The sequence below is a fragment of the Octopus sinensis genome, linkage group LG2 (assembly GCF_006345805.1).
Source record: "Octopus sinensis linkage group LG2, ASM634580v1, whole genome shotgun sequence".
Taxonomy (NCBI): Eukaryota; Metazoa; Mollusca; class Cephalopoda; order Octopoda; family Octopodidae; genus Octopus; species Octopus sinensis.
In genome coordinates this window covers 163,896,146-163,919,263 of record NC_042998.1, presented here as the reverse complement: position 1 = coordinate 163,919,263, position 23,118 = coordinate 163,896,146, and the positions used below count along the sequence as shown (strand labels likewise).

The following is a 23,118-nucleotide window of genomic DNA, read 5'->3' as shown; positions in this document are numbered from 1 at the left end:
GTGGGTTAACATTAGAGCATCAGGCAAAATACTTCGCAGCATTTTCTCCAGATTTTTATGTTCTAAAGTCAAATTTACCTTTCATCCTTCAAGAATCAATAGATAAAGTGCTTTCACTTTCTATGGAGTGTACCACATTGATGACTTTTCTCCACTGTTTTTGACTTTCACTTTTCTTTTCTGCCTCTCTCTACATTTGATAGAGTAATCTGAATACTGAAGGGTTAACATTGCTTAAAAACATCAGCTCTGATCTAAGTTCCAAGGTTCAATGGAGTGGATAAACTACTGACTTACCTAAAAGTGTCACCAATGCGGTCTTTGAAGTAAAGAAAGTAGTCATTGTCTGAATACAGAAGATCACCAGTGTTGAAGTATTTGTCACCTTCCTCCATAACATTGAACACAAATTTGGCATCAGACATTTCTTTTTTACCTTTATACAGTGGTATGTCATGTTCTGGCACCACTTTTCCCAGTAAGAGGCCAGCCTCACCTGCAATATACAACAGCAGTGACAACTGTTTTATCCAGAGAATATCTATATATCATGGCAAATTTTAATATAACAAAAAAAATATGAGGGGGTGGAAGAGGAGGAGGAGGAGAATAGCAGTGGTGACTAAAGAAAATAGAAAGGATGATACTGAAAATAGTACAACAAATAACAGACTGCCAAATAAAATATCTGTCTATTTATTTACATTAACCACTCAATACTAAAATAAGAGTTGAACCCATTGCTGTAAGCCAAATATTCAACAAAATGAGCCAATGAGAGAACTTTAATGTAGTCAGTTAATCATCATCATCATCATCATTTAACGTCCATTTTCCATATTGGCATGTGTTGGACAGTTTGACAGGAGCTGACTAGCTGAAGAGCTGCCCAGGTGCCATATCTGTTTTGACATGGTTTCAATGGCTGGATGCCCTTCCTCAAACCAACCACTTTACAGAGTGTACTGGGTCCCATTACATAACTGGTATAGAAGCTTTTTAAATGGCATCAATATGAGTGCTTTCTATGTGGCACCAGTACCCATAGGCTTGCAAGATTAGGAATGCTCAGCTGAAGAGAGATGCAAGGGACATACCTGTATGCAAGGATAATCATATATTTACTTAGACTGACACGTCTTCTCAAGCACAGCAAACCGCCAAAAGTTTTGTTTCCTTGCCATCCCCACTGTGAGACCCAGCATCTGAAGATCCTTCCTTACCACTTTGTCCTACTTCTTCCTGGAACTACCTCTTCCACACGTTCCCTCCACAATTAGAGCTTGGCACTTCTTGATGCAATGCCCTCATCTGTACGCATAACATGACCATACCATCACAGCCTTCCCTCTTGTACACTACATCTGATGCCCTGTATACCCAGTTTTTCTCTCAAATCATTTACACTGTCATATATGCACACTGACATTACCCATCCAAAGGAGCATACTAGCTTCCTTTCTTTCAAACCTTCACATGTCCTCAGCAGTCCAGCCCATGTTTCACTGCCATGTAGCATAGCTGTTCATATACAAGCACCATAGTCTACTAGAGAAAGCAGCAGAATCTCCTGCAGACCACAACAGTCTTAAAACTGAAAGAACACATTGAATAATTTAGTCCTGGCTATATTACATATCGTTTATTTTTTACTTGCTTCAGCCATTAGAAGAATTTTTAATCAAATTAATCAATCCCACGACTTATTACATTTTTTTTGTCAAGCCTGATACTTATTCCATAAGTTTCTATTGCCAAACCACTAAGTTATGGGGATGTAAACACACCAACACCAGTTGTCAAGCAATGGTAGAGGGACAAACACAAATGCAAATGCACACACACAATTATATATATATATATATATATATATATATATATATATATATAATATATATATATATATATATATATATATATATATAACTTCAGATATATATAATTAACATCTTGATTTGGGGTCTTCCCCTACCCAGCCTCCTTTATAGACAGTTACTTATACAAATCCTAAAATTTTGACAATATTTATGACCATACCCAACTATAAACTGTCAACTCACTCAATCTATCCATTCTAAACATACAGTGTCCTCTAGCCTTAGATTTGGTAGTTGATAAAAAAAAAAGAGACTAATAAATTAAAAATGAACCACAATCCTTTACAAGCTATGACCCTAACAAACTTCATACAGTTCTTAGAAGTGTAGTAGATTTTGAGCTACATTAGTAGCAACATGGACTCTTTCCCTCTTCTTGCTTTATTAGAGAATTTGTGTAAAATTATATTAATGTATCCAACTGATTAAAAATTCTATTTATTTATGCAGCTGAGGATATCCCTGCATTTAAATTGATGTAATGATTACATTATTCAATTTAATGGAGCCGCTTGAAACAGTCATACTGCATCACCTCTTGATATCCTGTTGCTCATTTTGATTTTATTCACCTTACTTTGAGTTGAATGGATAACACCGCACTGACTTGATGCTTCAACTTAAGTACCTGATTCAATGGAATCTCAATTATTTCTTTATATATATAGGCGACTGACTGTCTTGTCAATTTTTTTCCTTTAAATACCTGCTGCTAGGCTCCAGCAGACAGCCCCAGCAAGTTGTCACATGACACTGTCACAACTTTAACTGACCAATGAAGGTGCGTAGTCTCAGCCCATGCATTCTCTAAACGATACCATCATCTGTCAATCAGCGAAGCTAATTCAGTGTCAGATTGTCTCACCTAGTGATGTTATTTTCCTGCCAGCATGTTATGACTGAAAGTCATAACATTTTTGGTCTTCCCGCTTCAGCTATATATAGAAGCTGGCTTTTTCAATCGCCTCCTGTACTCTCCTTATTAGTTTTCTCAGCTCTGTGCTAGAAAAAACAAATCTTTTTTTGAATAGCATTGTCATTTTTTTTTCAATAAAGCCCCTAGCCCCCACTGCCAGGTGGTAATACTCGACATTCCACCCCTGTTCTTTAATTTAAAAAACAGTATTTGTGATATTTACCTATTTCTACTGGGATGCATCGACCTTCAGAATTTCTCAAAGGCTGACAAGCATCAAGGTCATACTTAACCAGGAACATTTTCGCAGGGTTCAACCTGTTCTACAGGAAATAGAAACAAGATAACAATTAGCCACATAACAATGCTTGTGCCTATGTTTAGAACAGGAGAAAAGCTGAATGTGAATCCTAGTTAGAGAATGCTCTTTAGGCCCACAAGAAAATATGAGATTATTCAAGAAAATATGAGATTATTTGTAAAATTGGGTCTCTGCAGTGTAGGTTGACATTGTACTGAAATTGCTTATGAATAACAATAATAAATCAAGAAAAACAACATGCTAAAAATAAAATACTGAAATAAAGCACAAATACAAATATCAAAATATGTGTGTGCTTGTGATTGATAGATAGATAGATAATAGATAGATAGATAATAGACAGACAGACAGACAGACAGACAGACAGACAGACAGACAGACAGACAGACAGATATACAGACATACATACAGACAGACGGACGGACGGACGGACGGACAGACAGGACAGACAGACAGACAGACAGACAGACAGACAGACAGACAGACAGACAGACAGACAGACAGACAGACAGACAGATAGATAGATAGATAGACTGTTGTCACCATAGTAACTAACAAGACTTTCACTATATAACAGTCTCCTATTAAAAGAAGGTATGTGCATGATTAACAAATAATTTTACCAGCAGCATAGCAACAGGTAAAGACCTAGTAATAATGAATCAAGAAAAACAATACATTAAAAATGAAACTCTAAAACAATGCACAAACACATATATCAAAATAAATCAGGGGTTCTCAACTATTTTTGAGCCTATGGACCCCTTTGATTGTTATTTTACTCTAGTGGACCCCCATAGCCATTTGATGTTTAAAAACTAGTTTTAAAGAAACTTTTTTTCAAAATTCCTCTTTTATTTTTCATCCATTTATTTGTATAGGTTTGCAATAGTACTCTCTGAGAGAACATATTTCAGTTGCCAGAAACATGTTGAATTATGTAAAACATTAGAGAAAGAAACCTAGCTGTTTCTTGCAATAGATAAATTGAAAGCAAAATTTATTTGTGAACATCTAAAATACAGATGTGATCTCCAATTGCATGGACCCACAAAATTCTTATATGGAGCCCAGTTGAGAACCATTGAAATAAATAGATAAATTGATTAATTTAACCTTTGCCACACAGTATTTTCTCTAGAATTGTTTCCCTTGTCACTGCCCTGTCACTACAAGGAAGAAAACTCATATGGTGACCTGATGCACCTACAGTGTGCTAAAGGTTAAAAGACACAATGTGAAATAAGAAAGAGAGACAGAAAGTCTATAATGGTATTGACTTACAAGTAATGGACTCAAGCGACCAACTGCACCACATCTGTTTTGAAAATTTATCAGAAAACAATTTCCTTCAGTAGCACCATATAATTCATAAATGTTAGGAATACGGAATGTTTTCTGGAACGTTTCCCAAATATCTATACCAAGACCATTTCCATACATCAATCTCACCTTATGAGATATCTTCTTATTCTTCTGAAATTCAGAAAATGTTTTCATTTTAAGAAACAGAAATATATAATATGTGATCAGCCTGTTTGTTCATTAGTTCATTCATTATCCTTCTACATGCTAGCATTGGTTAGACAAAATGCATATTAATGAGGCATTGCTTTACAGTTTGATACCCTTCCTGTTGCTTACACTTGCCCATTTTTTGATTGAGAGAGTTTTCATTCCACATGTCTTCGAAGGCATAAAGCTACTGGACAGAATTTTAGCAGAGAAATGTCAACTAACTCCATCCACAGCTCATCTTTGTACAGAATGTAAATGTTTACATAGACACACACATGCGCGTGCACACACACACTCATATACACAGATAATATATATATATATGCATACATACATACATACATACATCTGAGACCCCCTTCAGTCATGACACAGACCATGGGATTGCACCTAGAAAGTTACCCTCTCAGGCACAAGTCCAGGCAAGGTTGTTTATAGAAGACCAGCAGTCACCCATGCACACCGGCCTCCCCTCTCCACGCCACCAGTGTTATCCAAGGAAAAGGCAAAGGGGCCGATACACCTTTGCACCTGTGACATCACAACTCATTTCTGCAGCTGAGTGAACTGGAGCAACGTGAAATAAAGTGTCTTGCTCAAGAACACAACACACATCCCGGTACAGGAATTGAACTCACTACCTCATGATTGTGAACTCGACACTCTAACCACTGAGCCATGCACCTTCACATACATACATAAATATATACATACAGGCATAACTGTATAGTGGAGAAATTTGGTTACGAGAAACATGGTTTTGGGGACACTCGCCCATTGCATAACGCTTTGAGTATGTGTCTTCTAATATAGCTCCTGCCAAACCAAAGTCTTGCAAATGGATTTACTAGATGGAAATTGAAAGAAGTAAATCATTGTGGGTGTGTGTGCAGTTGTGTCTCTTTTGCCGTTATAAATGAACATCTCTGTCAAGCAAGCAGTGTCATTCATTTATTTCTGATATCTTGCAGAAACATGTCTGGCCATGGGGAAACGTTACCTTGCTTGGAAACAGGTGAAGGTTAGCAACATGAAGAGTATCCAGCTGTAGAAAATCTGCATTAATAAACACCATCCAACTAAGGTAATCATGGAAAATTGGTTGTTAAAACAATAATGATGATGATACCTATATACATACATACCTATATACATACATACTTATATACATATATATATATATATATATATATATATATATATATATGTACACCACCTGCCTTCATCTTTTGTTTATTTTCGTAAACCTTCCCTTTATATATACATATATATATATATACATACATATATACATACACACACATATATATATATATATATATATATATATATATATATATATACACACAATATAAGGACTTCCATTCAGTTTCCATTTTACCAAATTCAATCACAAGCCATTGACCAGCCTGAGGCTATTGCAGGAGTCACTTGCTCAAAGTGCTGCATAATTTACTCAGACATTGACTCAAGATTTGTGAACTTAAGTTTGTTCTGCAATGCAGGTTTTTTTTTTACTTGTAACTTGTATTAAAAGTATTACTTGACCCTACCAATACCAACCCATTTGAAATTGTTCTTAGTTCTATGACCAAAATCTTTCTGTTTTAAACTGATTTAAGTTTAAAATCTTCCATTTACGGAGATGTACTTGCATAGCAAACGACCTCATTTGAGATTGTGTGCTGAAACGTAAACAATTGCAGCATGGAATTTTATCAGTGAACAGGTCACGGTCTCAAAGCAACGAAGATATTTTGGCAAATTAAAAATTTAAATGTTGAAGTGAAACTAATGGTTTTTGTGTGTTTCTTAAATGGCTTATAAACACCTTCCATGCTGCAATTGTCTCCCATTTAATTTTTGTATTAATTTGTGTACCAAATATGAACTTAATTATGATTTCATATTTTGGTACAAGCAAGTTCAATGGCGGGGATAAGTCAATTACATCGACTCCAGTACTCAACTGGTATTTACTTTACTGATCCTGTAAGGATGAAAGGGAAACATGACGTCAGCGGAATTTGAACCCAGAATGTAAAGATGGACAAAATACCACTAAGCATTTTGCCCAACATGCCAACAATTCTGCCAGCTCACCATCTTATATGAACTTAATAACGACAAAGTTACTTTATGAACTTAAACATTTTTAAAATTAATTAAAACAAAGGCAGTGTATTTCTATAGAAATTTGATGACAAAACAGTTGAACAAATATTCAATAGTGAAACACTTCTGACATCTTACGTTGTGCTGAGCCAATACAAAACGACATAATTCACCAATATAAAGTACAACAGTGGCATTGTACTTCTCAATATCATCCCAGAATGTAGATGCAGAGAATTTTCTTTTCACTACAGTGGTTGTACCTGTGAAGATATAAAAAGTAGTAGTAGTAGTAGTAGTAGTGGTGGTGGTGGTGGTGGTGGTTATTGTTGTTGTTGTTGTTGTAGCAGCAGCAGCCTTAGCAGTAGTAACCAACACATTGTAATAACGACAATGACCATGGCCATGATGATGCTAATGGAGATGACAATGAAGAGGAGGAGGACGACGACAATGACTACAACGATGATGACACTAACGATGACGATGATGACGACGGGGATGATACTGATGGTGATGACAATGATGATGATACTGATGATAATGATGATGATGACAATGACAACGACGAGGAGGATATAGTAGTAGTAGTAGTAGTAGTAGTAGTAAGAAAAATTTAATGTTAGTAATAGTAGTAATAATTCTGTCTACTATAGACAAACGGGCTGAAATTTGGGGTAAGGGGAATAACCAATTACATAGACCCCCAGTGCTCAGCTAGTACTTATTTCATTGACCCCCCCCAAGAAGATGAAAAGCAAAGTTGACTTGGCAGAATTTGAACTCAAGACATGAAGATGGGCATGGCGTGGTAATTAATCTGCCAGCTTGCCACCTTAACTTATTTCTTTATTGCCCACAGGGGGCTAAACATAGAGGAGACAAACAAGGACAGACAAAGGGATTAAGTCGATTAGATCTATCCCAGTGCATAACTGGTACTTAATTTATCAACCCCAAAAGGAAAAAGGCAAAGTCGACCTCGGAGGAATTTGAACTCAGAACCTAATGGCAGACGAAATACCACTAAGCATTTCGCCCGTGCATGCTAACGTTTCTGCCAGCTTGCCATTATAGGAACAAAGCCTGAAATTTTAAGGGAGGGGACTTGTCAATTACATCAACCCCAGTGCGTGACTGGTGCATATTTCATTCACCCGCAAGAAGATGAAAGGTAAAGCAGACTTAGTTGTTATGTTGCGTACTTTCCTCTTCAACCAAGTTCTCATTGACTTTTTACAATCAGTCTCAGGCTTGATGGTTGTGGACCTCTTGTGCTTTCTCATCTAGAGTTTCACAGGATCTAGGACAGGCTGTCTTTGCCTAATTTGGATTTTGTCTCCCATTGAGACTGATCACCCAGCACCAATGCACTTGTGTAGTTTGGATGCTGGTTGGTGGCTGGATCTCCAGGGCATCCTTCCATTTAACTAAACTAATTATATTTATGATTTAAACACATACCTCATTGCATTTAAATTAACACACTCACACACACACACACACACACCACACACACACACACATATATTAGTTTTTAGTTTATCATGAATTTTTTAAAACATTTTGTTATTTTTTGTGAAAAAGAAACAAAATATCAACAAAGTTCTGATACTCAAAAAGATATAATGCTGCAGCAGTGAGCATTGTCCACATTAAAAAAAAAAAAACAGGAAAAAGCTCAGTGATTGCTCATTTAAGAAGCCAAATATGTGTGTGTGTGTGTGTGTATTCTTTTATTTGTTTCAGTCATTTGACAGTGGCTATGCTGGAGCACTGCCTTTAGTCGAACAAATCAACCCCAGGATTTATTTTTTTGTAAGCCTAGTACTTATTCTATCAGTCTCTTTTGCTGAACTGCTAAGTTACAGGGACATAAACAGACCAACATTGGTTGTCAAGTGATGGTGGTGGGGACAAACACAGATACACATATACATATAATGACAAGCTTCTTTCAGTTTCCATCTACGAAATCCACTCACAAGGCTTTGGTCAGCCCAAGGCTATAGTAGAAGACACTTGGAACTGAACCAGGAACCATGTGGCTAGTAAGCAAGCTACCTTACCACACAGCCATTTCTGCACCGATATATATATATATATATATATGCACAGACATGGATATTTTGATTATTATTACAGATGCAGACATAACTGTATGGTATAAAATTTTACTTCCCAACCACATGACTTCAGGTTCAGTCCCACTGCGTGGCACCTGGGCAAGTGTCTTCTATAGCCCTGGGCTAACCAAAATCTTGTATGCATAAATTTGGTTCACAGAAACTAAAAAGAAATCTGTAGTATGCGTGAATGTGTGTGTGTGTGTGTGTGTGTGTGTGTGTGTATGTGTGTGTGTGTGTGTGTGTGTATGTGCATGTGTGTTCATGCATGCATATGTTATTGTCTCCTTGCATTGACATCATGTGATGATTGTAAATGAGTTTCACCATCATGCAAGCAGTGTCCTTCATATCTAACCTTCCATGAAAACATGTCTGATCATGAGTGGGGAGGGGGAATACTACCTTTCTCGGAAACAGGTGAGTGTTCATAACAGGAAGAGCATCCGGCCATAGAAAAATCCATCTCATCAAGTTCCATCTGACGATGCAAGCATGGAAAAGAGGACATTAAAACAATGATGATGATGAGAATGATGATGATGATGATATGTCATATGAAAAGAAATCATAGACTCTGGAGTCTAGTGATTGATTTACTTACCAGCATAAATATTTAAAAACATTCCAAGAAGAAGACCAGATGTGTGGTAGAAGGGCAGCGTGTTATAGATGATATCATGATGAGTTATCTGTAGTAAGCCAGCTAATACACAAATCATGCGACATTTCACATGTGTAAGAATACATGGCTTGGGCAGTCCTTTAAATGAGACAATGAGCAAATATATGGGAAGAGATAAGGAACAAGTGATCATCTCTTTATCTATCTATCTAGCTAGCTAGCTTTCTATATCTATCTATCTATCAATTTATCTATATCTATCTGTCTATCTATCTATCTGTCTATATTTATCAACCAATCTATCTATATCTATATTTATCTAAAATCTATCTATATCTATCAATATCTATATCTGCCTATCAATCTATCTATCTATCTATATCTGCCTATCAATCTATCTCTGCCTATCTATCTATCTATCTATCTATCTATATCTGCCTATCTATCTATCTATCTATCTATATCTGCCTATCTATCTATCTATCTATCTATCTATCTATCTATCTATCTATATCTATATCTGCCAATCAATCTATCTATCTATCTGCCTATCAATCTATCTATCTATCTATCTGCCTATCAATCTATCTATCTATCTATCTATCTATATCTATATCTGCCTATCAATCTATCTATATCTATATCTGCCTATCAATCTATCTATCTATCTATATCTGCCTATCAATCTATCAATCTATCTATCTATATCTGCCTATCAATCTATCTATATCTGCCTATCAATCTATCTATCTATCTATCTATATCTATATCTATATCTGCCTATCAATCTATCTATCTATCTATCTATCTATCTATCTATCTGCCTATCAATCTATCTATCTATCTATCTGTAATTAACTATCAAAATATCAAACTATCTCTCTATTTATCTATCTATATCTATCTTTCTGTATTTAACTATCAAACTATCTATCTATCTATTTACCTACCTACCTACCTATCTATTTATGTGTGTGTGTGTGTCTGTGTGTGTGTGTACATTATATATATAATATTCTTTGTCTCTCTGTCTATTCCCAATACATTCTCAAACATCTCCACCAAATCAAATCAAATTTTACAAGGTAATATAGTATCACACCCCAAGAGTGTCAACATGTACTTTTATTTTATTTCAATTAAAACAACATAACATTTTATAGAGATAATCTTTCAATAGTCAAATATAGTATAGGATATTTTATACCATGAGAACGATAACAACACATTTTGTATATGAGTGTGTATGTGTCTGTCAGTGCATGTGTGTGAGTGTATGTGTGTGTATGTATCTGTGAATGTGTGTGTGTTTCTGTGTTCAGGACAGCATCACATTTTGTATGAGTGCCTATGTGTCTGTGAGCGTATGAGTGTGTATGTGTGTGTTTCCATGTCAGGTACATTATTCTACACACACACAGACACACACACACATACATATACATATGTGACAACTGACACATGAAAGTATGTTGGTGTGTGTCTCTCTTACTAGATAGTATTACACCCTACGACTGTCAACATTTTATTTTTTTCTTTGCATTTCGATTAAAACAATATAACATTTCATACACATTATCTTTATATAGTCAACTATAGTACAGGACATTTTATATGAGTGTGTATGTGTCTGTGTGTGTGTGTTTGCATGTTTGTTACATATGTGATAGTAAAGGACAGTTTATACCACAACGACAATGATGTCACATTTTGTGTATGTATCTGTGAGAGTATGTGTGTAGGTGTATGAGTGTGTGTGTATGTGTGTGTGTCGGTGAGTGTGTCTGTATGTTAGGTACATTATTAAATATGCACACATCTACACATACATGTATATATGTGATGACTGACATGTGTGGATGTATGTCCATGTGTGGATGTATGTCCATGTGTGTCTCTGTTACTATATATATGTGATTGTATGTGAGAGTGTATATGTGTGTATCATCATATTTTGTATATGAATGTCTGTGAGAGTCTGTGCACATTTGCTATATACGTTATTAAACACATACAGACATCTACACATACATATACATATGTGATGAGAATAGCTGGTGCTGAAATTCTTGACAAAAAAAAGTGAGATGGTAGATCCAAAGTATATAAAAATATACATCTACTGTTCAATTACCAGTTCATAATTTATCACAGCAGTTGCAAGGTTGTAAAGTATTTGCAATTTGCTTATATTTGGTTAATTTACACAGCATACAAAAATACAGGCATACTGCATACATACAACTGCTTACAAAAATAGATTAATGTATGAAGTTTGATCAATAAGTATCCGGACTGTTGCCATAGTAACGAAGCTAAAGCATGCAGAGTGAAGCTACTGGGCACAAATTGACCTTGGTCTCTGCTGTGCGTGCGTGCGCACTAAATTTCAACATTATAGCTCACTTCTGCTGTTTACAGCAGTGCTTGGAAGAAAGTTGTGTAGTGTCTGATTGTTGCATCGACCATCACAGAGAAAGTTGTTATGGTGATACCTACTCAGGGGCCTATGCAAAGTTGCAGAAAGTGTATGGAGAGGAGTGTATGAGTCGCACACAAGTGTATGAGTGAGTCAGACGTTTTCAAGATGGCTGAAAAAGTCTCGATGTTGTTAAACATTCTGGGAGACCTGCAACCAGTAGAACAAAGAAAGATCACAGATGTGCATGCATCTGTGAAGGGAAATCATCAGATCACCATCCGTGAGTTATCAGAGGATGTGCAGATTAGTTACAGTTCAGTTCAGTCTATTTTCACTGAAGATTTGGGTATGAAATTCAAGTCTGCCAAGTTTGTGCCACAACTGCTTTCAGCTGACCCAAAAGACACTCGTATTTCAGTTGCACAGGATCTCCTTGATTGTGTCAAGAACAAAGAAGGCCTTTTGAAAACTTTGTGTAGGCCTCTGAGCAAGTATCACCAAATTTTTGACAAATTTGATGCAGATTCTCTGCTCAATTTTCTGTCTTAGTCAATGCGATGATCAAATGCTACACACTTTTCTTCCAAGCACTGCTGTAAACAGTGGAAGAGAGCTAGAATGTTAAAACTTAGTATGCTTGCACAGCAGAGTTTAAGGTCAATCTGTGCCAAAGAGCTTTATTCTGTGTGCTTTAGCTTTATTACAATAGCAACAGTCCGGATACTTATTGATCAGACTACATATTGTTTTCTATGTCCATAATTTTTTGCTTACAATATTGAAAAAAATATGCCACTAAAGAGGAGACGTAATCTCTCCACAAACACCTACAAAGCAAGGAGGACTGCAGGAAACCGAAGGCGAAAGTCTCAAGACAGAAGGGAGATGAGACTTTCTCAAGATCAGCCAAAGCATGCTGCAGCACATCAGATGGAATCTCAAGAGAGAAGGGAGATAAGACTTTCCCAAGATCAGCAGAGGCATGCTGCAGCACTTAATGCTGAATCATTAAAACAACATTTAGCATGCCAAATTACACAGAGATCCAATAAAATAGCTCTCAGAAATAGACCACATACAAATTCATTCATCAAAAATCCTGGAGCTGCTTTCAGATATGATCCATCCCATTCTTATAAAAATGATAATTCTGTCCAACTTGGTGTGCCAAACTCAAATTGTCATTTTTGCAAAGCTTTATAATTTACTCCACAAATATTTTGTTGTCAATGCAGCACTCTCCTGTATCACCTATTTCAACATAACTGTAATATATATATTTCGTTTTTGGATTTGATTTGCAAGATTCTTTATATGAGTTCGTGTGTTGAAGCATATTCTGTTGTGTCTGGTGAGAGTCATTCTCTTCCTTATTATTTAACACACTCACAGGTAAAATTTCCACTTATTTCTTATATCTATTTTCTAAAATTTTTGTTGCATGTTGCAACCGTTTCAATAGTCTTGACTCTGTCTGTTATTTACACTGCGTTCCCTTTTGTTTGTTTGTGCGCATGTGTGTGGATCAGTGGGTCAGTATGTGTGTGTGCCTATACATGCATGCATGTACGTATGTATGTGTGTGTTTGCATGTGTATGTATGTATATATGTATGCGTATGCATATGTATGTATGTGTGTGCATCTGTATGTATGTATCCTACATATTTATGTGCTTGCCTGTCCGTGTTTGTGTATTTTCTATGTATGTGTGTGTGAGCATGTGTTTGTATACGTATGCACCTCTGTCTCCTTGTGTGTGCATGTCTGTGTGTGTGTGTGGTTTAACTATGTACCATGTTTGTGTGTATGGATGTGCATCTTTATATGTGTGGATCCGTGTCTCCATATGTGTCTGTTCATATAGTCTATATACCTATCCGTCTGTATATTGATCTGTTTATTTACATATCTAAATGCTTCATACAGAAATGAAAAATAAAAAATATAAAAAAATATAAAAAATAAAAAATAAAAAATTTAAAAAATAATCTACCTGATCTAAACAGCATTTACAGACAATGAGATGTTGTGATTTGCTGCTGGTTACAATGTTCTTCTTCATATAGTTATAGCTTTTAAATGATGCCACCCACCTGGGTTTGCAAGCAGGCCTATGGCATGTAAGAGACTGAGAACACCACATTCCCACTGAAGAGAATGTTAGTCTATTGCAGAGTAACTCATTTACAGTGGAGTGGAATGGAGTAATGTGAAATGAGATGTCTTGCTCAAAAACATAACTCAGTCCTGGTCCAGAAATTGAAATCAAAATCTTATAATCAAGAATGCAACACTCTAACCACATGATCACATGTCTTCACCAGCATTTACAAATATGGACGATGCAAACAGCAAAGTTTGATACTTTCAAACATACATACATCAAAAAACATAAGTAATTATTATTTACCTGTTGTTCCAGAAGTGTAAATATACATGGCACATTTTAAAGAACCAATTGAATTAGCTATTGCAGGGTCAATTTGAGCATCAGAAGATTTAGCCAAAATATCATCAAAATCAGTCCAGGAAATTTCAAGTGGAGGATAGAATATATCATATGTTTGAATTATATAAACTGGAATATTGTTCAATTCAGGATAGACGTGTTGTAAGTTCCGTTGCATATTAGGATCTGAAAACAGATTATTTTCGATAGATAATTTTACACATAGAGTAGAACATTGTAGTTTGCTTGAAACATTGTAACAATAAAATAACAAATAATGAAGAAGAAGAGCTTCTAACAATGTGAAAAGTGAAGTTGAGCACCTTGGTGCAAAGGCCTATCATCAAAAGTGAATGGTTTAGAAATGTGAGTTTATGTCAATCCTGCTACTTTGATTTACATAGCCACCTAAAGGCTGGCCTATCTTCTTCATAATCTTCAGACATGAAGATCACCCATCGCCACCAATATCATCTTTATTATCATCATTACCATCATCATCATGTATGTGTGTGTATGTTTGTGAATCCTTGTCTCGACATAGCATGATTGTTATAATGACTGTTATACATTCGTAATATTGTTTGAAAATATGTTTGACCATGGGAAAATGGGAAATATTACCTTGCTTGAAAACAGGTAAGAATTGGCAAGAAGAGCATCAGGCCATAGAAAAATCTGTCTCAGCAAAACTCCATCTGACCCATGCCAGTATTGAAAAGTGGGCACTAAAACAATGATGATGATGATGATGATGATGATAATGATGGTTTTCTCCAATGCTCTAGGATTTCTCCGATCCACCAATCACACACACACACACATACATACATACACATATACATACATATATATATATATATATATATATATATATGTGTGTGTGTGTATATATATATATATATACTTTTACTTGTTTCAGTCATTCAACTGCAGACATGCTGGAGCACTGCCTTAAAGGGCTTTTTAGTCAAAGAAATCGACCCAGACTTATTCTTTGTAAGCCTACAACTTGTTTCATCAGTTTCTTTTACCAAACCACTAAGTCACAGATATGTAAAGACACCAATATCAATTGTCAAGTGATGGTGGTGGGGACAAACACAGACACAAAGACACACACATATTAATATATGCGACAGGCTTCTTTCAGTTTCCATCTATCAAATTCACTTACAAGGCTTTGGTCAGCCCAAGCCACTTGCTCAAGGTGCCATACAGTACAGCTGAACCTGGAACCATGTGATTGGAAAGCGAGCTTCTTACCACACAGCCATACCTATGCCTCTGTGTGTGCATGTGTGTGTGTGTATAGACATACATATGTGTGTGTGTGTGTGCATAGATAAATATATATGTATCAGTATAGGTCCCTGTGTGTGCCTTTTCTTATTGTATTGTGTTTAACCCTACAACTGTTTGACAACTGGTACTGGTTTGAACATGTCCTTGTAGAGTAATACCAGGCTTAAAATAAAAAATTATAACTGGAGTCAATTTGTCAAGCTAAGCCCTTCAAAGTGGTGCCTCTGCATGGCTACAGTCCAGCAACTGAAACATGTAAAAACAAAACAAAAAGAATAAAAAAGAGGATAAAATAAAAGAAGGCTTACCACTATCAGCAATAATGCAAACAGGTTCACAGACTTTGATACAATGAACCAAACCCTGGCCCTGAACATTAAAGTTCAACAATGAAGGTATTAAGCCAACTCTTATAAGACCTGCAAAATAAAAAGAATACTTTTAGAATCACTGTTAAAACATACAATGTATGGTGGCTTTCCTGGTTATAGAACAGATGCACCATCTCTTTCAAATAGCTGCGTCTATAGATAAAGGAGTTCTCATGGGTTGCAGTTTCTGGGGAAGAAAGATCGGATGGAATGTTAGTAGAATGAATGTGCTAATGAGACATGGTAGATATGTGTGTGTTGATAGAATTACTTCTGTCCTTGAGTGGTTGGTAAGGGCTGTACAAGCCATGTACAGGGATACAACCAGTAAGGGGAGGGCTGCCAATGAGTACAGCAAAGAATTCAGGGTACAAGTAGGAGTTCACCAAGGATCAGTCCTCGGCCCTCTATTATTCATCATAGTCCTCCAGACAATAACAAAGGAATTTAAGACAGGCTGCCCCAGGGAGCTCCTCTATGCTGATGACCTTATAACTGAATCACTAGCAGAACTTGAGAAGAAATTTCTGATGTGGAAGCAAGGTCTAGAATTGAAGAGCCTTAGAGTGAACCTAGCAAAAACCAAAGTTAGAAAGCAGACAAATCACAAATGCCTTCGGGTAGATGGGCCAACTTCGATCTGTAGGCAAGGCGTAGGTAGAAATTCCATAAGATGTACCCAGTGCAAGCTATGGACACATAAGAGATGGACACATGATTTATTTATGTGTATTTTTAAATGCTACAAAGTCATAGCATTTCGTCTAAGTGAGATCACTTAAAGATGTATAGTGCTAAAAAAGACAACATATGTAGGTCTGTGTGCATATGTTTGTCAAACAGCTTTTCCTTAACAAAAATATACTGAAGACATTTAAGATTTGAAGTTAATTAAGGTTTTTTTCTTAATTTTCTTATTAATCTTTTGTTAGTTTGGAACAATAGTATTCCTACATCCATTAACATTTCATGAATTCAGTCTTATCTTCCAAATGAAATGATGATGATGGTGCATTGATGCTATAATTAATTTTGTAACAGCCATCAAGGAGTAATGTTTGCATATATGAAACCCAATAAAGCTCAGCAGTAACTCTTTAGCATTCAGATTACTCTATCAAATGTAATGCCTATTTATTGAGATTGTTTTGAATTAATTATACATTATCTCAAGGTGGCGAGCTGGCAGAAACATTAGCACACCAGGCAAAATGCTTAGCAATATTTCATCTGTCTTTATGTTCTGAGTTCAAATTCTGCCGAGATCAACTTTGCTTTTCATCCTTTTAGGGTTAATAAATTAAGTACCAGTTGTGTACTGGGGTCGATCTAATCAACTGGTCCTCTCCCCCAAAATTTTGGGTATTGTGCCTAGAGTAGAAAAGAATTATGCATTATCTCATAGCTTTGAGATTTCAATGATGTGATTGCTTATTTTTTAAATGACATAGTAGGGGAGGTGTGAGAGGCCAGATCATATCAGTTTGAACATAAAACAGGAAGAATATTTAGGCCCATATGGTGGGTTTAAATGCTAAAGGGTTCCGCAAAAATATCTTCTGATATTTAGTCTGCCAAAGTTGCAAAGATACTTTTCTCGTCACTGTCACAATCAGAATGCAGTGAGCTATAGTTAGCATGTTCGCAATTTTTTTGTAACCAACAAAGCTATTCTTTATAAAATACATGACATAAAAAAACATAAACAACTTCAACCCTTCTGATAACAACCTTCCTGAAACCCCACTTTCAATTATAATGCAAATTCCCTGTTTTAAGGTGAGCTAAATCAAAACTTTATATCCCCAATTTCATGTCAGTTTATATGCTAACATCCAGTTTAATAATGAAGTTAGGTAATTAAATTCTTCATTATTTGCAAAATTAACTAAAATAAAGTCCGTGTGCTTCGACATAAATATGATAACAAAAGTTTAAATAGAGAAGAATGTAAAAGGACAAAAGAATTGTTATACTTGGAGATGGTCATCTTTTGCCAATGAAACACATGTACTACTTATTTGATCTTCACTTTAGTTTTATGTATACATACCACAGAACTACAAAATGGAATAGGCAAGACAAGTGGAAATACATGGGACAGAGAGTCACTGAAAAGGTCACAGAATGATGATGATGATGATGATGATGATGATGATAATAATAATAATAATATCATCATCAATGGAGGACTTAAAACTCTATGGCAAAGACAATGATGTGCTTGAAGGACTACTATGTACTGTGAAAGCATTCAGTGATGATATCGGGATGGAATTTGGTCTTCATAAATGTGCCAAGGTCACTTTCCAGAAAGGGAAATTGAAAACCTCACATTCAGTGGTGTTGAATGTTGATACAGTAATAAAAGAACTCAAGCAGGAACCAACTTACAAATAACTCAGAATAAATGAGTGCTCTGATATTCAGCATGCAAGCATCAAAGGGAAGATCAGGAAGGAATGAAACAGGAGAGTTCAAGCAGTCCTAAAATCTGAGTTAAATGCACACAACAAGGTGTTAGCTATAAATTCCTTAGCAGTTCCAGTTGTTATATATAGTTTCAATGTGTTGAACTGGAATATGAGCAAAATAAGAAAGACTGGCAGGAAAATCTGTAAGCTGCTGATTTGCAATAAGATACACCTTCCAAAGGCAGATGCAGATTGTCTTTACCTACCCAAAGCTCAAGGAGGTCGACACTTGATCCAATTTGAAATCTCTTACAAAACCACAACTGGATTGGCAAAATATCTTGAAACATCTAACGACTGGATGCTGAAGCTCATTGAAAACCATGGAATATGTAAGAAGCTTCATTCTGTTATGAAGGAGAGCAAAAAATTTTCAAGTGAGTTTATGCATGATACCCACATTAAACAGCATGATGGAATTGTGGAAACTGTAGTTGCAAAGAAGGTGAAATCAATAGCAAAACAAAATGTGTTTGAATTGGCTGATAGGTGGGAATAAAAACCCCTGCATAACATATAAGTAGCCTGTAGTGAACAAACTGATGTAGAATAGATGCACACCCATCAGTCGCTATGGAGCTCAGGGTTAAACAGCAGAAAGTGAAGACTTTATCTTGGCTGCTCAAGCCAATGTGATGAAAAATGGTGTAGACCCAAAGTGCTGATACTGCAACAATGAGATTGAAACAATGGATCACCTAATCTCTGGGTGTAAAGTTTAAGCCTCCAGTCGTTCGCTTTACCGGACAGAATTGCGTGTCGTTCTCCTGCTGGCGCCAGCTATCCTGAGGGAAACTTCGGAGGGAACCAGCTACTAGACGGCTCGATTGGTCTTTCGCCCCTACACCCGGTTCCGACGATCGATTTGCACGTCAGAGGTGCTTTGGACTTCCACCAGAGTTTCCTCTGGCTTTGTCCCGACCGGGCATGGATCGCCATCTTTCGGGTCCCCGGCTGCCTGCTACACCTGAGTCGGAGTGGGAACGCCGGACGCGAACGTCGCGGCGAACGCGCGGACCCGACCCGGGAACGATGCTTCGAAGCGCCGTCCCACCGAAGCAGGACGGTGACGTCGTGTCACATTCTCGCTTTCGCTGTGCCGTCAGAGTTCGCGAAGTGAAAGGCTCCAACGACTCGCAGTCGACTGGGACTCCTTGGTCTGTGTTTCAAGACGGGTCGGGTAGGTTGCCGATGCTCGTCGCTGACCGGCGGCAGCAGGCGGCTTTTCGGGCGGGGTGTCCTGTGACCGCAACGTGCGTCGCCCCTTGCGAGGGTTCCGTGCAGTCGCAGCGCGTGGGCGGCCGCATCGCTAGCGACCTCCGGAAAGAGGCCGCGCGCGACTCGCTGCGTCGTTCGTGCTAAGGGCGAGGTGCGTTTGCCCGTCTCCGTCGGTTAGCCGTGCCTGCGCTTTACGTGGAGCGACGGGCCCGGTCGAGAAGAGCGCGTGGATCCCACCGACCGCCGCTTGCGCGGCAGCGACGGGGCTCTCGTCTGCGACCTGCGGACGCCGCGCGCCTACCGGCCCGACGGGAAGCGGGTCGTGACGACGGATCGGAGGGGAAGTGCGTCCGATACCGACGCCCCGGAAATCGAGCGCCGACGAGGCGGCAGACGACCGCCCGCGGAACGAGCGGCCGCCACCGGCGCGTTCGTCGACGACGACGGCGCCTCGGCGGGAAGCAGCGGACTGAGTCCCCTCGCGATCGCGGTGAGCAGTCCTACCCGTTTACCCCTGGGCGGTTTCACGGTCTCTTGAACTCTCTCTCCAAAGTTCTTTTCAACTTTCCCTCGCGGTACTTGTCGGCTATCGGACTTGTCCCCGTATTTAGCCTTGGATGGAGCTTACCACCCGCTTTGGGCTGTGTTCCCAAGCAACCGATGAACACCGCTGATCGCCGCCGGCTCCGAATGGGCCTGGCACCCGCTCTGGGCAGCCCCGATCGAGGGGACTCCGAACCTAGCCGGGCGAAACGATCGACCGTGTAAAACCCTTGCGCCACAGCTCTCGACGACCGGCGCGGCCGACGAGATTCGACGTTGGGCTTCTCCCGGTTCACTCGCCGTTACTTAGGGAATCCCGGTTGGTTTCTTTTCCTCCGCTTAGCGATATGCTTAAGTTCGGCGGGTAATCGCGTCCGGAGGGCGGCGGCGGCGACGGAGGGCGGCGGCGGCGACGGAGGGCGGCGGCGGCGGTCGCTCGGAGGGGAACGTAGAGGAGGACGCGGACGGGACGAGGGGCCTCGCCGTGTCGTCATTGTCGTTCCTGCTACTGATCATCCTTACTCCTCTGCTTCTGCTCGTCGGCGGGCTCCCTCCTCCGCAACAGACATGACAGAGTTGGCCAATATCTACATTGGATAATGTGTCAGCTTTATAAAATCAAATCTGCTGACGAATGGTACAAGCACCACCCTGAGGCTGTAACTGAGGGAGAAAATGTAACGATTGTTTGGGTCTTCCCAGTGTGTACAGACCAGATTATCAAAGCAAATACACCAGATGTTATTGTGAAAGACCAAAACAATAAAGTCTGTTTACTGACTGACATGAGCAAACCTTGTGACCAAATATCTTGGCATAAGAATTTGATAAACTCAGAAAATATAAATATTTGCAAATCGAAATCAAAAGGATGTGGCATCCCATGATGGTTACAATACCAGTGATTGTAGGAACACTTGGAATGATCAACAAAGGAACTGAAAATCATTTAAGAATGATCCATCCATGCAGACAGTGTAAAAGATTGTTTTAATTGGTATATCACACATACGGAGAAAAGCATTGTCACTGTGAATTTTCTTTCCCTTTTTCCCCTATATTTTCTTTAACTTTTTATTTTTTTTATTTTTTCCTTTTTCATTCAGTCTTTCTTTTCCTTTTTCTCTATCACAGAACTTTGTAAATGAACAACCTGGTGTGTTTATTTTAAATGGCCTACCAATGTATACAGTAAGTTTCTCTGCCCTAGGTGTCAGGAAAACACTCGGCAAGAAATGGAAACAGAAGGCAGCAAGCTGGCAGAAATGTTAGCATGCCGGGCAAAATGCTTAGCGATATTTCATATGCCATTACGTTCTGAGTTCAAATTTTGCCAAGGTTAACTTTGCCTTTCATTCTTTCGAGGTCGATAAATTAAGTACCAGTTATGCATTGGGGTCAATATAATCGACTCAATCCCTTTGTCTGTCCTTGTTTGTCCCCACCATGTTTAGCCCCTTGTGGGCAATAAAGAAATAAGAAATGGAAACAGAATTGAAAGAAGATGATAATGAATATAATAGTAATAATAATAATAATTTAAAAGCCATCATACAATATCAGACAGTGGCTCTCATGGCTTCTGATCTTAACTGATTGGAAGATTTATCATGGACATGTTTTGTCTTGGTATAAAAGATGGGCTACAGCAAATATTCTGCTCAATACCACAGGTTTGCTTGTCAGTTGTTTGACCATAACCACTTGAGCCACTTGGTGGTTGATGATAAGTGCATATCGAATCACAAACAAAAGTAGTTAGAGAGCATCATAGTCATGTGTTGAGAGGAATTCTTTGGGGTTTGAATACTTAACTCCTGGAAACATGGGTGTCTCAATCATCATCCTTAAGCAAATTTTATTTCGGGACCTTTTGAGTGGGATGGGCTACTCAACCTGGAGAAAATTCTAATTGGGCCCCACCTGCAATGTCATGTGCTGTTTATCTTGATATGAGATCACCATGTTGCATACATATGGTTGTGATGCATGTGCCTGGTGTATCCTTATCAGATGGGTAGTCATGATGATATAGTGGACTTTGTATATTTGTACCCCAGTGTCACACTGAGGGCGTGCACTGTTCTTTGATTCATTAATAATAATAATAATAATAATAATAATAATAATAATAATAATGATAATGATAATAATAATAATAATGATAATAATGATAATAATAATAAAATACCACTGCCTAGTATTTCATGAAGAAGAAAAATGTTTTCTAATTGATGCATCAATACCAACAGATTACAACATTTCTCTAAAAGAAATGGAGAAACTTTCAAAATACAAAGACCTGCAAATAGAGGTAACTCGAATATGGAGTCTAAAAATAGATACAATTCCTATCATAGTGGGTGCATTAGGTCTGATAAAAAAATATTCAGACAAATACATAACAAAAACACCAGGACCAACAAATATATATAACATGTAGAAAATAGAACTACTGGGCACTGCACACATCCTACGTAAAATACTTTCAATACAGTAACCATAAGAGCATCACAGTAAACCACAGCACATACCCCAAGGCACACAGAGCTGCGCTCAGTAGTGCAGTGAAAGCACGTTATAAAAATAAGACTACTGAACAACGACAACAACAAGCAACAAACAACAACAACAGCAACAACAACAACAATACAGGAAAGCTTGTCAGAACAGAAGGCATATGTATGCCAAATGGTGAAATGGGGAAGGCAATTGAACCTCAATCCAGTTGTAAATACCTAGGAATACTTCAGGCAGATAAAATTAATCACAACGATATGAAAGAAAAGACAAAGAAAGAGTACCTATTGTATGAAAAATATTGGTTTCAAAGAT

At 38.0% G+C, this 23,118-nt stretch overlaps 1 protein-coding gene and 1 long non-coding RNA gene across 2 annotated transcripts in view; one reads left to right on the top strand and one right to left on the bottom strand.

Moving 5' to 3' along the window:
* Positions 1-23,118, bottom strand: part of LOC115232646 (long-chain fatty acid transport protein 6-like) — a 63,943-nt gene that overhangs the window by 20,394 nt on the left and 20,431 nt on the right. The window contains exons 4-10 of the mRNA XM_029802644.2: positions 15,986-16,096; positions 14,334-14,558; positions 9,479-9,637; positions 6,887-7,011; positions 4,400-4,591; positions 3,017-3,116; positions 298-496 (exon numbers count right to left, since the gene is read on the bottom strand). Of these exons, the coding sequence (XP_029658504.1) occupies positions 298-496; positions 3,017-3,116; positions 4,400-4,591; positions 6,887-7,011; positions 9,479-9,637; positions 14,334-14,558; positions 15,986-16,096 (1,111 nt within the window). The remainder of the gene's footprint in view (positions 1-297; positions 497-3,016; positions 3,117-4,399; positions 4,592-6,886; positions 7,012-9,478; positions 9,638-14,333; positions 14,559-15,985; positions 16,097-23,118) is intronic.
* Positions 18,705-20,091, top strand: LOC118762094. Its single transcript, XR_004997871.1, has 3 exons — positions 18,705-18,716; positions 19,495-19,499; positions 19,999-20,091. It is a non-coding gene; the product is annotated as an uncharacterized LOC118762094 (long non-coding RNA).